At 42.9% G+C, this 16588-nt stretch overlaps 1 protein-coding gene across 2 annotated transcripts in view; it reads right to left on the bottom strand.

Annotated features, from left to right (window-relative positions):
• Positions 1-13463: 13463 nt before the first annotated feature.
• The window catches only part of LOC147452211 (sphinganine C4-monooxygenase 1-like), a 43346-nt gene continuing 40221 nt past the window's right edge, over positions 13464-16588 (bottom strand). For both annotated transcript variants that reach the window (XM_086517993.1, XM_086517991.1), the window contains one exon: positions 13464-14315. In XM_086517993.1, coding sequence (XP_086374119.1) covers positions 13767-14315 — 549 coding nt within the window. In that variant the 3' untranslated portion in view covers positions 13464-13766. The remainder of the gene's footprint in view (positions 14316-16588) is intronic.

The following is a 16588-nucleotide window of genomic DNA, read 5'->3' as shown; positions in this document are numbered from 1 at the left end:
ATGAAACCACCACTACACGCACGCACTGGCATGGTTTATAATAGTTATTTTTTGACTTTTAAAGGTCACCCTAGAGAAGATGCTAAATGGATGCCTAATTTTTTTTTCCAAAACTTCCCAGATCTTCTCCACACATTTCATCAGTCATGGTCTAGTTGATTCTCTATTGAGCAACTGAGGACAGCTGCTATCCTTGGAGGGAGGGATGTTACGAGAGTGGGTACCCTCTTGTTGTATGTGGTTAACTACAATTAGGATAGATGGAGCGTAATGGGTCATTATTGTGTTGTCTTTCTATATATTTTACTAACGGTGATTTGATGATTTGTAGATTGGAGTTCTCGGCAATAAATAAATTCCTCCACCATTTTATATTTGCACAGCGTTCCACTATGGCTACTTTGTAAATAGGATAGTGAGAGCTCACCCTAAAAAGGTTACGCAATAAGTGATATGCTCCACTCATAACTAAACTCGACTAAGTGTCAAAAAGAGCCTCCAATTTTTGGCACCAACAAGTACTATCAAATATTAAATAACAAACTCCAAAAGAAGTGCCATGGAGTTTGGAGCTACAAACTTTAGGCTTTTCTTGTGTAGATCCTCTCGAATTTTTCATTTCCCCTGTCTTATGCAATGTTATGATGTGTTGTGTACTCTCTAATCAAGTCTACATCTCTTCTCTTGCACTCTTTCATTATCAAGCTTATGTGTGTGTGTGTGTGTGTGTGTGTGTGTGTGTGTGTGTGTGTGTGTGTGTGTGTGTGTGTGTGTGTGTGTTGTCATAGCCTAGGTGTGTGTGTGTACTTGGAAATTGGGAGAGATGGTGAGAGGTTGACAGGGACGTGTGCAAGCAAGATTGGAATTGGAAGAAACCGTTCTCCCATCTCCTTTTCAACATAACCTCTCTCTCTCTCTCTCTCTCTCTCTCTCTCTCTCTCTCTCTCTCTCTCTCTATATATATATATATATATATATATATATATATATATATATATATATATATATATATCTTCACACACATCAATTGGCTCGGGGGACTCACACATGCGTACACACATCGATGTCGTTGCACAAGAGAAGAGAAAAGGACAAGGGATGCGGGGAGGCGACAATATAGAAGATGCAATCAAAGCTTGCTTCTTTCCAAAGTAATAGGTTATGGTGAAGCATACAAAAAAAAGGCTCCCTTAGAGCTCTCTCTCCTTCTCTACTTTGTCCACAGTCTCCAAAAATAGCAAAACATGAAAACTTAAAATTCTCTTGATTGGTGTGGATTTTGCCTATGTGCGTGAGATGCAAGAATGTCCAAAATGGTCTTTCCCTTGACCATCCACGGCCATTTTTGCAAAAACCACGTTTTACAAAAAAAAAATTACAGACTATCATTTTTTGGCCTCCCTCATGTAGTATAGAATCTCTCATCCACTTTCCTCTCTATGATAGGCCACATGGCCTCAATTCCCCAACTTGCCTTGCACGGTTTAAGAGGCTTTTCATATAAAAACATGCAAGCATCAAATCCCTGCACTTGGGCTTGCATAACCGCATAAATCATACACATATGAACTACTTTTCCTGCACTAGGTCTTCATACCTACTCCGACATTTTGGCATACACATGTAAGCACCTTGATATTGCTTTCCATTTTTTCTGGTATCGACTCTCTTTGGTTGTACCAATGGAGGGAGCTTGTACCTAGTGCTCATGTCATCATCTACTTCTCTCTCCTCTCGCTCACATGCATGAAGCCTTTGTTGAATGAGGGAATGGGCATAAAGGTGTCACAAGCTCAAGAATATCCATTATGAAGTGGAAAATTATAACCTAGAATGAATTTGCAAGATAAAAACGGGTTCTAAATGACTCTCAAACCTCAATTTCAATAATTGGGGAGCAGTACGAGAACTGAAGGGGAGGCTGATCCATAAAGCTAGAATAGGTGGAAAAAGCAAGAATTATAGTTTGGGATGCAAGGAATTTGCTAGAAGTAGCACATGACATAGCTTTATGGGGTGCCATCACTCCTTTTGTGTGTGTGTGTGTGTGTGTGTGTGTGTAGAGTAGGCCTAGGCACTCAGACCATGCATGTTCTTTCAGGCATGAAGTACCCTAGGCAACTACTTTGGAATGGTGTTTAGATCCAATGCAATAACCTTTATCCCTTCATATGTTCAAAGTCAAGGATGACTATGATGTAGGTGTCACCAAATTTAATTTTTGGTAAGTCTAAATTACAATAGAAGTAATGAAAATTCAATTCACTCGAAGATTTTTTAGAGTGATCAAATTGAAAATGTAAGGCTAGACAAGTAACTTTCTCTCTCTAGTTTGGAGAGAGAATTAGTGCCTATTTGACATAAATTCGGATACGGAGTAAGCATGTGAACAACAACACTAATGCTAAATTTTAAAAAGCCTTAGAACACTCACAAACTACTAAAATTTATTCTATGGGTTTTCGAACTTTTTTTTTAAACAAAAGGACCTAAAAATGACCTTGTGACGGTGTTTTCACAACTCGACAAGCCTTTGTTAAATGGGGAAATGAGCATGAAGGTGTCCGAAACTAAAATCCGTTATGATGTGGAAATTTTTTAGGGAACTGGCTTTAATATTTTGGGATCAAAATAGGTTCAAATGACTCATGAACCTGGATTTTAGTGTTCGGAGACTAGTTTAAGAATTGTAGGGGAAAGCCAACATGTGAATGGGACATTGTGATAATTGCACACAATGTCTATGATTTGTTGATCATTCATACACAACTCTAAACAGGGAGGTCAATCCATAAAGCAAAGATGACATAGATTTATGAGGTGTCATCTCTCCTTGTGTGTGTGCGTGCGCGCGCCTCTCGTATTCATATTAGAGCTATAAATTGCTCATGGATGACAGAAAAGGCTAACAACAACAACAACGATGTCATGATGCTTCGTGTCCAAAAGGAAAAGCAAAAAAAATAATAGGATTTTTCTGTGGTGAAAGAAAGTCGTTTCTCAAGTGCGGTGATTGCAGGTGATGGCAATATGGCAATGGTAAGGGATTTTTGCGTTGTTTTTGCATCAAAAGTGACTAGATGTTGTGTATGGCAAAGGTTTGGTTGATATGAAAGCCAAATGGGTGCCATATGTTGTTTTTTGCAGTGCTTTGGTTGATATGCATGCCAATACTGCTTGGCAAAGCTTTGATCGATATGTATGCTAAATATCAGCTAGCTTCGTTAGCCATTGAAGGGAAATGTGCTCTTTTGCAATGCTTGGGTCAATATCCATGCCAAATATGGTGAACTTCAAAGAGCATTGTAAGTGCTTGAGGAGCTTCTTATTCAAAATGTAATTTTTTTGAGTACATTGCTTGCGGGGATACTCTCGGCATGACAGGAATGAGGAAGCTTTGAATGGATATTTTTTTCAATCAAGGCTTGTGGAAAAGTGTTGGAATTAGGGTTGCAGAGAAACACACACAGCTTGGAGAAGACGAAGGAAGCTCAAGGCACACAATAGAGAGTGTGTTACTTAGTGCGCAATGGAAAGATAGATAGCCCTAGAGTGATGGGCGTATATACAATGCACGGGGGAAAAAACCTCCTAAAGAGGGAAAAAATGCCCCGGCGGTCCTAGTGTGTTCACACACATCACTACCACATGTATATGGTAACAAATCCCCCCTGGAGTGATGCGGTGAACGAGAGCTGGCACATGAGTAAAGGGAAGTGCCATGCCCTGAGGACAGGATCAGTCCACAAAGGGGAGTAAGCCCAAAGCTTTGCGGAAAGCTTCAAGCTTCTCACGAGACAATGCCTTTGTGAAAAGATCTGCAAGGTTGTCCTGTGTTGGCACATAAGCCAAGCTGATCTCTCCTGCTGAGAGCCTTTCCCTGACATAGTGGTAATGCACCTCAATGTGCTTTGTGCGAGCATGAAAAACTGGGTTCCTCGCAACTGCCAATGCGCTCTGACTGTCAGTGAAGATAGTGTTGGCAGTGTCCTGTCCAACACCCAAGTCAGCCATAAGGCGTCTGAGCCATACACACTCAACCGTAGCTGTGAAGACTGCCCTGTACTCAGCCTCACAACTCGAAGTGGCCACAGTAGGTTGCTTCTTGCTCAACCATGATATACATGAACTGCCAAGCATGAAACAAAAACCACTTGTGGACACTCGCGTGTCAAAACAACCAGCCCAATCTGAGTCCGAAAAAGCATGTAAGTCTGGCGGCAATGATCCCCCCTTGGGATAAAACAAGCCAAGATGTAAAGTGCCACTAAGGTAGCGGAAAATCCTCTTGACAGCCTGCCAATGCTTAGACCCTGGGCTATGCATAAATCTGCTGACCTGCGAGACTGCAAACTGAATATCTGGCCTCGTGTTGCATACATAAATGAGGCAGCCAACAGCAGTTTGGTAAAGAGTGACATCAGCAGGATCGCCAGCATCATGTAGACTCAACTTCAAACCTGTTTCCATGGGAGTGGCAATAGGTTTGCAATCCTCAAGTCCAAACTTACATAGCAATGTCTCTATGTAACTTTTCTGACACAAGGCAATACCACCATCACATTGCTTAAACTGTATACCCAAGTAATGATGCAACAGCCCCAAATCTTTCATCTTGAAAGTAGCATTCAAATCAGCCTTAAATTCAGCAATATGTCTCTCATTTGGTCCAGTGATCAGCAAATCATCAACATAAAGAACCACAATGAGAAATACATCATCCTCACGCTTTACATACAATGTGCTTTCTGTTGGACTGTTACGAAAGCCTCGTTTAACCAAATGAGTGTCAGCTTTCTCATACCAAGCACGAGGAGATTGCTTCAACCCATACAAAGCCTTCTTACATTTGCACACTTTGTCCTCTTGTCCTTTTATGACAAAACCGCGAGGCTGCGTTACATAAACTTCCTCAAATATGTCACCATTCAAGAAAGCAGTAACAATGTCTGATTGATGTACATCCCAACCAAAATGAGCTGCCAATGCACATAGAAAACGCACAGTAGTCATACGACAAGTGGGAGCAAAAGTCTCTTCATAATCTATGCCTTTTTGTTGTGCATAACCCTTTGCAACAAGTCGAGCCTTATGGCGATCGATCTCACCATCCGGCTTGCGTTTCAACTTGTAAACCCACTTCGTACCAATGGCCTTTTTGCCAGGAGGCAAATCACATAAAGTCCATGTGTCATTCTCTATAAGTGCATCATATTCTGATTTCATGGCAGCAATCCAATTTTCTGAATTCTGTGCTTCATCAAAAGACAGAGGCTCCTCAACATCATGTAAACTAGACACAGCCAAAGCATAACAATCTGATGCATAAGATGCATGGCGAGAGCCTGAACGAGTACGACTAGATAAAGGTGCATCCAATTTACTGTCACGCAAAGTGTGCACCAGCCATTTTGGCATACTTCTAGCCTGCTCATTTTCAGCCCTTTCCTCATCAAGTACATCATGTACATCTGCATCAGTAATAGGCTGTTCTAAAACATTTTCAGAAACCCCCATAGGCTGTACATTTGCCTCATTGGAACTTACATTCGTATTTCCACCACTGAAAAGAGGCAACAAAGTGTCATAAATGTCCTGTGAGCTTACATTACTGTCTCTAGTACATGACAGCAAGGGTTGAACAGAATCTTCCACAAACACTACATCCCGTGAAACCAAAATACGTTTTGTTTGCGGATGATACAACCTGTAACCTTTGCTTTCAGCACTATAACCAACAAAAATACATTTGACAGCCTTATCATCCAATTTTCTGCGCTGCATTTGTGGCACCAAAGCATATGCCAAACAGCCAAAAACACGCATGTGCTCAATAGAAGGTTTTCTATCATGCCATGCTTCATATGGAGTAATAGACTGCAAAGCTTTCGTAGGACACCTGTTAAGTACATAAGTGGCACACATGATGGCCTCAAGCCAAAAAGAATGCGGCAAAGCTTGACTTTTGACCATACATCGTGCCATTTCCGTTAGTGACCTGTTTTTCCTCTCAGCAACACCATTTTGCTGAGGTGTATAAGGCACTGTACATTGGTGTTTTATCCCACGACTAGCCAGAAATGCATTAAATTCATGAGACATATACTCCCCCCCTCGATCGGAACGGAGGGTGCCCATAGTACATTTTGAGACAGTTTCAGCCATAGCCAAAAATTGTTTGAAGCACATAAAAACTTCGGACTTCGCTTTAAGCGGAAATACCCACGCATGCCTGGAGTAATCATCAATGAAAGTCACGAAGTACAGGTAATTGCCCAAGGACGGAGTTTGCATGGGCCCACAAACGTCACTATGCACAAGCTGCAACCTGCATGTGGCCCTAACTGAACCATCCTTTGGAAACTTAGAACGCTGTATTTTACCCAGAATACAGCCTTCACAAACATGTTTGATAGGTGCTTCAAGAGGCGGCAAAGAAGCAACCATATCAGATTTCTGCAAACGCAGCAAACTGGCAAAATTCAGATGACCAAAACGTGCATGCCAAAGTTTTGCATCTGAAATAGCCCTTGAATCTACAACAGCATTTGCAAAATTTTGTCCACACTTGTCATACAAAGTGAGCTTATACAGCCCACGGCACAAAAGCCCAGATGCAACAATTTCATCACCAAAACTGAGATCATGAACTGTACATCTGTCATCCACAAATTTGACTACAAGTCCAAGTCTAGCAAGTGCGGATACAGACAAGAGATTCTTCTTGATCCCAGGTACATAAAGTGCATCAACAAGTGTGAAGGAACTGCCATTAGCAGCAGTGAGCACAATCTTTCCAACTCCCTGAACTGGATAAGAGGCGTTGTTGGCACAAGTGACTGAATTCCCATGAGGGACAGACTCGAGAGAGGTAAACAATTCACGATGTGAGGTAATGTGCTTTGTAGCACCACTGTCGAAATACCACACATGTGAATCTGCAGCAACTGACAAGCATGCATCATGGACAGCAGGATTGTAAGTGCACTCTGCGCTAAAAGCCCATTCTGCATCAACATCAGCATCAAAATCTCCTTTCACAGAAGACAACAATGGCTGCATTTGTAGTGGAACCAGCATTTGCAGTGGAACCACCCTCTTTCTTCTTAGCCTCTTTGGCCTTCAACTTAGGACACGACTTGATCAAGTGATCATTGGCTTTACAATAATGGCAACGCATCTTCTTTTTGCCCTTATCACCAGAATTTCCAGACGAAGTGCTGCCAGCAGAAGCATTAGGAACAGAATTTTTGCCACTCGCAGCAGAACCATAAGAAGTGGCTGCATTACTGTTACCACCCTTTCTTTGAGAAGCAATAAAAGCCTGTTCAACTGCACGCTGCCTAGTCCTGTTTTTTCTAGAAAGTGACTCTTGCAACAGCAATGTGCATAATGCATCAAACTTGACAACTTCAGGATTTCCTTGGGTCATCAGTCTCCAAGTACTAGCAAAAGTCTGGTAGGAATCTGGTAAGGCATCAAGAACAGTTTGCACAAGGGAACTGTCAGAAATGACTTCACCTGCAGAAATGAGTTGCTCATTGATATCCTTGACACTAGCAAGGAAAGTGTCCATATCATCTTCCTCATGCATAATCTTCGACTCTAGCTCTTTACGCAGCAAAGCAATTTTAGCCTCATTGCGGCTTGCATAAAGACCTGCTAGAATATCCCAAGCCTGTTTTGCAGATTTTGCTGAACGGATGTGAGGAATAATGGTGCGCTTCACAGACAACGCAATCAATGCATGAGCCTGCGCATCCTTAACATCCCAACGAGCTTGTTCTGCTGTAGGCAAAACAACTCTAACAGCTGCAATCCTTGCAGCAAGACCTGCAACATCCTCAACATCGCCTACATCTTCAGAACCAGGACGTACATCAATGCCCTGCACAATGTTCCAGACACCTTTTGACACAAGAACATGTTGCATCATATAAGCCCACATAGGGTAGTTGTCCCCATCCAACCTGTCCTCAGCAACAAACATCTTGAACACATCTGTGTTGTTGTTGTCAGCCATGGTAAATGCTGCACCTGATGTGAAAACTGCCCGAAAATAGGAGAAATGGAGCGGGAACAACTTGTGCTATATAGCACAAACCGTAGAAGACTATAAGGCACCTGTTATGCAGAAAACAGCACTGACAGAAAATCTGCACAAAATGACGAAATAGCCTGTGCAGTACTGCCCGTAGTGGAAACGGAGGTCGAAATGAGCCCAAATCAAAATTCTGAGCAGACCAAGCTCTTCGAGCTTACCCAAAATATTTGTCGACCTGCGAACGCTCGCCAAAGCTCACTGAAATCGGAGAAAGTGAGCAGGCGTGTGCTGGAGCAGCTGGCGACTAAGCCCGGGAGGACGTGACCTGCTCTGATACCAATTGTTGGAATTAGGGTTGCAGAGAAACACACACAGCTTGGAGAAGACGAAGGAAGCTCAAGGCACACAATAGAGAGTGTGTTACTTAGTGCGCAATGGAAAGATAGATAGCCCTAGAGTGATGGGCGTATATACAATGCACGGGGGAAAAAACCTCCTAAAGAGGGAAAAAATGCCCCAGCGGTCCTAGTGTGTTCACACACATCACTACCACATGTATATGGTAACAAAAAGATGTGTTTAGCAATGCATTGGCCGATATTTATGCCAAATGTGGTAGACTTTCGGGAGCACAAAAGTGCTTAAAAATTGAATTGTCTGAGATCTCTTAGAGTACATTGAATGCAAGATTATGTCCAACATGGCAGTGGCAAGGATACTTTTGTTTGATCATCGATAGTTGTACATAGCAATGCTTTGGATGGTATACAAGCCAAATATGGTGGAAAGTGGCTGCCCATGGTTAAACAAGATGTCTCGAGGATGAATGGCATTGCCGGAGGCGAGATGTGAAGACGTAGCTTAGAAGGAGGGTAGAGTAAGAGAAAAGCCCTCTCTCTCTCTCTCTCTCTCTCTCTCTCTCTCTCTCTCTCTCTCTCTCTCTCAAGTACACACCTTAGAAAAAAACGTGGAGAATAGAAGAGAAAAGAGAAGATGGGTTATCGTAAAGGATAAATTCTATTTGTGATCAGAAATTGACGGCAACATTTTTGTAGTAAAACATAGAAACGTTGCATTAGCAACTACCTTTGGCAGTGCCAATAAAGAAAATCAAAGTTAATTAATAGTGTACAGAACAGAGTAAGGGGGCAAAAGCGAGGAAGGAAAAATAGCACAGGGCACTAACAGATTTTGGTTTTGCTCGCCTCGCCATCAACCTGCCATGTCATGTCACTAGGGGCAGATTCCCACGCGTGCATCGGCTACACAAGCAAACAAAAGAAAATTTCATAAATAACTTTGCAAGGGAAAAGGTTTTTTTTTTGTATCTACGAGCAACAAGAGAGGAGTCTAAGTTGTTTAGAACAATCTTTAGGAGGAGGATGTCAGAGAGTTTGAGAAGGGGAGAAGGCCTCAACACTAAAGGGCATGCATAGATGGGGAGAGATGGGATCCGCGATGGGGGTCGAAAGTGGGAATCTCGAGGCGAATGGAAGGTGGTAAAAAATAGGCGCCCGTTGGCAGGCACCCGAACTCAAACCCTCACCACCGCTGTGAGAGCCCAATGCGCGTCCCCATCTCCGTGTCCTAGTTTCGCTGCCGTAGATCCCACCGCTTGGGCTTTATTAAATTGCGTGTGCCCTTTAGTGTTGAGGGGGAGATTCCTCTCGTGACATTTGTAATCTTGGCCGTGTTGTTCAAGAACATCTAGAGCAAGGGATGACTGAGAGATGAAGAGTAAGTGTTAAAGCAAGGGGTCAGAGCAAGGGCGAGAGAAGAAGATATAAATTCTTGTTCCAAGGTGTCATTTGTGCATAGTTTCTTTGTCTTGTGCGCTCTCTCACACTTTTTTTTTTCCCACAATGAGCAATCGAGTAATCACCCCGGTTCACCTTGCGAACACAAATCCCCCGACAACAACAAAAGTATGAGGACCTTGAATCCAACATTCATCTAAACCCTTATTCGGTTTAGTTTACCAATTCATGTTTGGAACAAAATTGTTAAGTCATCTCGGAAATTCAAGGTATGTAACTAAAGTAAATCAATATCAACGTTCCCATCCACCTAAAGCAATATATGAGTAGTCCCAAACCATTAAAGTCGAGCATCACACATGGCCTCTCACATGAAATCCATGACCCTTAGACCATTGAAATCCTTTAAAGCCATGTGAGATGCTTGTCAATACTATGTCACTCCCCTGCCTCAAGCACAAAATGGTTGTAATCAAACACCCTTTTTTTGGAGTTTTCAGCATCACTTGAAGAAATGCACCCGTCAAAGAGGTCACCAATCGATAACGTGACAAAAGTGATGACAAATGTAATCAAACCTTCAAAGCATGATGAAAAGGGAGTCGAGTGACTAGGTAATGGAAAAATGTAATGAGAGGGGATATCTATTGGCTCTGATATCATGTTGATAATTTGAATGCCAAGATCACAAAGAGGAAGATGAACATTAAAAGACACATTCTTCCATGAAGATGAAGGCATTATATAGCCATACAACTTTACAAGAGAGAACATTGCATAAGTAATTATGTCACATGTATGCACATATCATAACAGATGTCATCGCTAGACTAGAGATAGTGGAGGTCTCCACCGTCAAGGTCGCTGGTCGGGGAGTAGGCCATCCTGGCCGTCCATCCCGCCGCCATTACTGGACGAAATCAGTGTGGAGGGCTACTGGATGAACGACATCTCATCACTCAGAATCTGAGAGGCAGAAGTTGACCAATAGTAGGTGTTCAGCTCATCATGCGGAATGATCGCTACCTCTTCCAATCATTGCCAATGATTGCATGGCAAATCAACCCTCGAAATAATATCTCTACCAATAACGCATCACAACTCACTGCTCAGAATAATCATCATTGCCAATGGTTCTATGGCAACTCAACACTGGACGATGACCTGTGATTGGCGTAGACACTGGGACTTTGCAATCTTTGCAACTAAACCACTGTATCCGATAATCTGAGTTTCTGTACTTGGCCCCCCTCCCAACAACCTTGACGGTTGGGAATGGTCATTTAATGACCATACCCATAATATTGACTCCCACCATGACTCCTCCGCCGGTCGCCATGTGGTCGTCAATATTATGGAGTATGGTCATTAAATGACCATTCCCTACCCCATGAAGACCTAAAAGTGACTTAGTGTGAATTAATCTCTCTCTTCCTCACTTACTATCAAGATCTAAGTGAGCAAAAAGAAGCTTGGTCACCTGAATATATAGGTGAGGCCTATAGACAAGAGTTCGTCAAGCAAGACTCGTTATTGCCTCAAATGAGCCAAGGCCATGATGATGAGAAGAGTGGTCTATTGAGTGGCCAATTCAAGAGCAAACCGCAAAGAACCAACCCACGACATGCAAAATCCCAATAAGAAAAAACCTAAAAAATGTGTGGCTGGGTTTAACACATTAAAGGTGTCCATGAACCATACTGTTAAAACATATTTTGAAAAAGTATGAGGTAGCCTGAATTGGAGGGAAATAATAGGTTCCCTAAATTGATCCCAAGTGTTAGAATCTAGAAGGGTATTGAATGTGTGTGTGTGTGTGTGTGTGTGTGTGTGTGTGAGAGAGAGAGAGAGAGAGAGAGAGATACTGGTATAACAAATTTACCAAATAGCCATATGCTATTTGGCAAAGTAGATGCGTGAAGCAGGGGAGTAAAATCAGGGGGTATTCCCTTTTCGGAAGTCGGAGCAGGCATAGAGCAGGAGAGGGCCAGCAGGTGCAAGAGGCGACGATGCTCGAGGGCGATGGCCAGAGAAGCATGCGCGTGCGATCCGCTTGCTGTGATGATTTTTTAAAATTAGTATGCTTGCCAGCTGCAGCGGCATCGCGTCGAAGGTTGGTTGGTTATGAGGGTCAACACAACTTGTAGGCTTCTATCCATGTGGGTTCGACACTCCTACATAACACTTTTAAAGGTCGAAGGAATGAGTTCCTCGGTAGCTGCTCATAGCTGCTGAAGGCAAGTATTCAAAGAATCTCCTCGAGAAATGAATAAAATAAACAGGGAGCCAGTAGCTACCAAGAATTGGTTCCTTTTGTTGTGCATTATCAAGTCACAATCGCAATGCACTCTCTCGATGTGCTTCCACCTTTCCTTTCTGGTGCTAAAGCACTATTGCTTTCTTAGTCTTCAAAGCACATTTGATGCATGATCAATTCAACATCATCAGTACTTGTCTTGAAGACGGTGGTCTAAATTTGCGTAGACAAGCACACTCAACGTTGGTAATGTTAGAAAAGCAAGAATATATCATTATTCGAACAGCATGAAGGAAATGACCCAAGGTAGGAACTATAGGTCCCCCAAGGGAGGAACAACTTCCTCACATTACCAGTCGCTTCCAAAACCTTAATAGCTCCACGATCTCAGGCAAACACAGCTCTTTTGTCAAAAAACTAGAACACGGTTCAAGAACCATCATCACCCACCTATCCTGTAAAGTAAAGGTTCCATCTTCACCATGCAGGGCAACAGTTTCTTAAAAGCTACATCAAATTCTCCATCTTCCCACATTTGGTGTAACTCTAATGTCCTCTTATAGTTCTGTTCCATTCAATGCTGCGGAATTGGACTGATTGTTTGATATCAACCCAACAAGGAGCATTCTCTTGAACTACTAGAACTAACTTGTTCCACAAAAACATCAGGTGATTGAAGCACGCCTTCTGCACGTACTCTATTACAAGCACTCTTCTACCATATGTGAACGCCGTGATGCTATTGATTGCAAGCTCCTCTTTCCTGGTGTGGCTTATGAGTCAAGAGTTCAAGGGAAGACTTTCTTAGACAAACCTGCTCCACTTCATTACACTGCAATGGTACAAACAAAATATTTGGCGCATACCAAGCCAGTTCAAATCCCTGTAAGACATTGCTCTCATTAAGTGTTACCTATACGTATTTGCAGAATTCCATTCGTATCCTTGTGTTCAGATTCGTGTCTGTAATACCATCCTCCAGCATCGTCCTCCAAATAAATTTGAGGCAATCACAACATTTGTGCCTCATCCACAATGTATTTGAGTCCATTCTCTGGGCATCTTGAATCTTCACTCCATTGAGAAACTCATCGTGGCCATCGTAAGCATTTACACAAGTACTCCTGCATGCACCTCACCCATGCACCATCACCAACCAAGAAATTCACTTGCCAAAACCGAGTGGGGGACAACCCACAACCGTCCGAAACAAGGAACCCCATCACCCATAAGTGGGTCGTCAGTTTTTTGCCCCGCATTGGAAAAAGGCCCCTAATTCGTCACACGGGTATGCTTATCAAAAGCCTTGCAAATACCGAAAATATCTGACTTAACTTGATCTAACAATCTTTCTGACAGCAAAATGACATGGAGGTAAAAGAAGTCAGGCACTGATTAGCAAAAATAAATCGAACCTGAGAGTGTCAGTTTTTTTTTTAAAACTCAAACGTTACATCGCCGCAAAGAACAGACTTTGTAGGAGTCTGCAATTCTAAATCATTGTAGCGTTCTTTGCACTTTACCATAAAGAATGAATTATTGAAGCCATTTGCTACATGAACATATCTTAAAATACAGAGTCACTGCAAAAATTACTATAAGGAGGGCCATCAGCATATATAGCTTAGCCGAGAGCTACACATTGAAGAATCTTCGGACTTCCCATGCTGTTGCAGCAACAGAACTCTGATGTTTGCATAAGACAAGCTCAAGTCTCATGTTTTACAGGTCTGGCTTCAAAGCCACCATCCAATCGTTTCACAAGAGTAAACGCCATGTACGTTCCTAGGTACTTGTCCCACATCATGAAAAATGGCTGAGAGAAATTGTACTTTGTACCGTGAAGTTGATGATGAATATCGTGGTAAGCTGTATTGTTCCCAAATAACAAGTGGAATGGGTTACCTGGCAATCGTAGCCCACAATGATCGTCTACGGTTTTGATCACTGCAAATGAAAAGAAGAAAACAGACGTTTTGGGTGTCATTCCTGATACTAGAAATGAAATGGCACCCCCTACGGTGTCCAGCAATAAGCCTTCCAATGGATGGTTGTAAAGAGCCCCAATGGCATACGGAACAACCAATCTATGATGCTGAGAGTGTACGTGACGATACAAGAAACTGTTCACATGCATGTAACGGTGTACAAAATACTGCCATGTGTCCATCACAAACATGGCAATCCCTACTTGTAGGATTTGAACCCATAAGCTTGGCTGCATGGGCTTCTCAATCACGCCTTTCCTTGAGGTTACCTGGAAAAATGTCACATAAGAGTTAGCTAAACTGAACTGAATTACAAGAAGGAAAAAAATGATTTGGAACAAAATTTGTAATGACCAGAAGCAAGAGCAAAGAAGCAGCAAAAGCAAGAAGGGTATGGCCAGTTAATGATGTATCATCAACTCATGGTAAGCCCTATCTATGCTAAACAAGAAAAAGGGCCTGAGCAGTAGACAATGTATCATTGTTACAACTGAGCTGACATGGCCTACAGGACCTATTGGGCCCCTAAAGGGCCCACTGAAGTTAAATGTGAAGGCCAGACAAAGACTCCTGCAAAACGCATTGTCGTGGCAGCTCCGAAAAACACGGAAGGCGATGACTTGGCAATTTCATAATAAAATGCTAGGGCCGTACTATTGAGGCTTTTTGCACAAGATCTTTTCAAGGCCAGCTTTTAGCAAGATAAGAAGCAGTTTTGGGGCGCCCAGATTTCAGGCCCCTTGTACCTATAAATAAGTGGCTAGGGCTCTTCCGCAGATTTGCTTGGAAGCAATCGCAGAAAAGGTGACCCTCAGCATTTGTACTGTTTGTGATAAATCAAGAAAGAAATACTGAAAGGGGTGCCAATCTTTCAAGCCAGTGCATCTGAAAGTGGAACTCCGCAGCTTCATGTCGACTCTCGTCTTCTCTCTCTCTCTCTCTCTATTCAAGCTCAGTTTGTTGCAGTTTCGGTTCATGTGTGGCTATTGATTTCTCACTTGGGGTGCCCAAGCCTGTTACAGTGGTATCAGAGCTCAGACGACTCTTCTTCTCAAATGATCCGATCCATCTTCTACAACACACATAGATTCTAGCAGTGAATCCGTCAGAGAGGACAATGTTCCATTGACTACACGACTCGGGGAAGATGAAGAGGGCTCCAATCCCAACAATGGTACGGAGTGAATTAACAAAGCTTTGAACCGGAGCAACCCTCCTTCCGAGGAATCGGGAGAGGACCACAGCAAGTTTCCGGCGGGGGATCTCAATAAGACAGTCTGGGCATTTGACACATGCGCAAAACGAATGATCAATTACTCCAATGACCCGAACTACGTGAAGTACACCCACTTGATTAGGTTCACTCTCGATGGCAAGATGCCGTCCACTCACCTATCAAATCGGTCATGAAGACTAAAGCAAAGCCGGTGTCACAAACTACCAACGTGTCAAGCCATTGAAGACCCAAGCCAACCTGGAGATCCTGGCCAAGGGAAGTACAAGCAAAAGAAGACAAAGGTCTCACCAACTTACAGATCCTCGTCGTGTAAGGTGCAGCGGAATGAATGTTGTATTTTCTCAAGATTAGTGATCTTTATTGCTCAAGGTTCCTTTTAGTTCTTAGGAAAGGAGAGAGCCTTCCGTCTATGGAGAGTGCTATGATCACGAACAAACTGAGTGGATATTGTGTGTGCAAGTGAATGAGATTGAGAGAAGGAGAGAAAAGAGATACGACACCGAGAGGTTGTAAAACCCTCCTCCGAAGGCCCCAATCTCGTCGGCGAGAGTGGTCTACTTTGATTGCACAAAGGTGTACAATGCGTATGCAATGGACTCATGCAATGGGACTATGCCGATGACGACGACGGTGGTGATGACGACGACTTAGGTCTGAAATCTGGGATCTTCTATTTGTTGAATTTCTTGGACTGTTTCGGGGCTGAAAATGACTGTTTTTGTCGATGGTTCTTGGCTGAATAAAAACCCTGATGTCAAGGGGGTGAGGCTGCGTTTTTATATGGCTGTTGCAGGCTGAAAACGCTGCAGATCTGCAAGTCAAGGGCTGCATTTTAATGGGCTCATTACCTGCTGCAAAAACGCTACCAAAGGCTGATGTCTGCTGGCGCTTTTGGCTGATATCGCTAATGCTCTGATGAGGTTGAAAAACGCTGGACTGCAGGCTTTTCCAATGCTAAACACGCTGAAATTGCTGATGGTGATGGCGATGGTCTGCAAATGAGGAAACGCCAAGGATGGGAACTTGCCCGGCGAGGATGGGGATCCAAGACGCTGGGGGTGCTGTGGGGTACTGCTGAGAAGTTGCCTATTGAGCGGGAAGCTCCTGCTGCCTCTTCTGCCAGAAAGTGCTAACTTGGGTTTGCTTATATATTAACTTAGCAAAATTGCCCTACCTACTTTTGTTGGAAAGTCACTTAAAAATAATAAGTGAAAATATCAAAAATAGGGAAAATAAACTAAATGCACTAGAAAATTCCCCTGACTGAATCTGATGGATTCTGAAGGGAATACTGATGATCATGTT

This window comes from Adiantum capillus-veneris, chromosome 8 (assembly GCF_014529385.1).
Source record: "Adiantum capillus-veneris isolate H3 chromosome 8, ASM1452938v2, whole genome shotgun sequence".
NCBI lineage: Eukaryota > Viridiplantae > Streptophyta > Polypodiopsida > Polypodiales > Pteridaceae > Adiantum > Adiantum capillus-veneris.
This window is presented reverse-complemented; position numbering and strand designations above follow the sequence as displayed.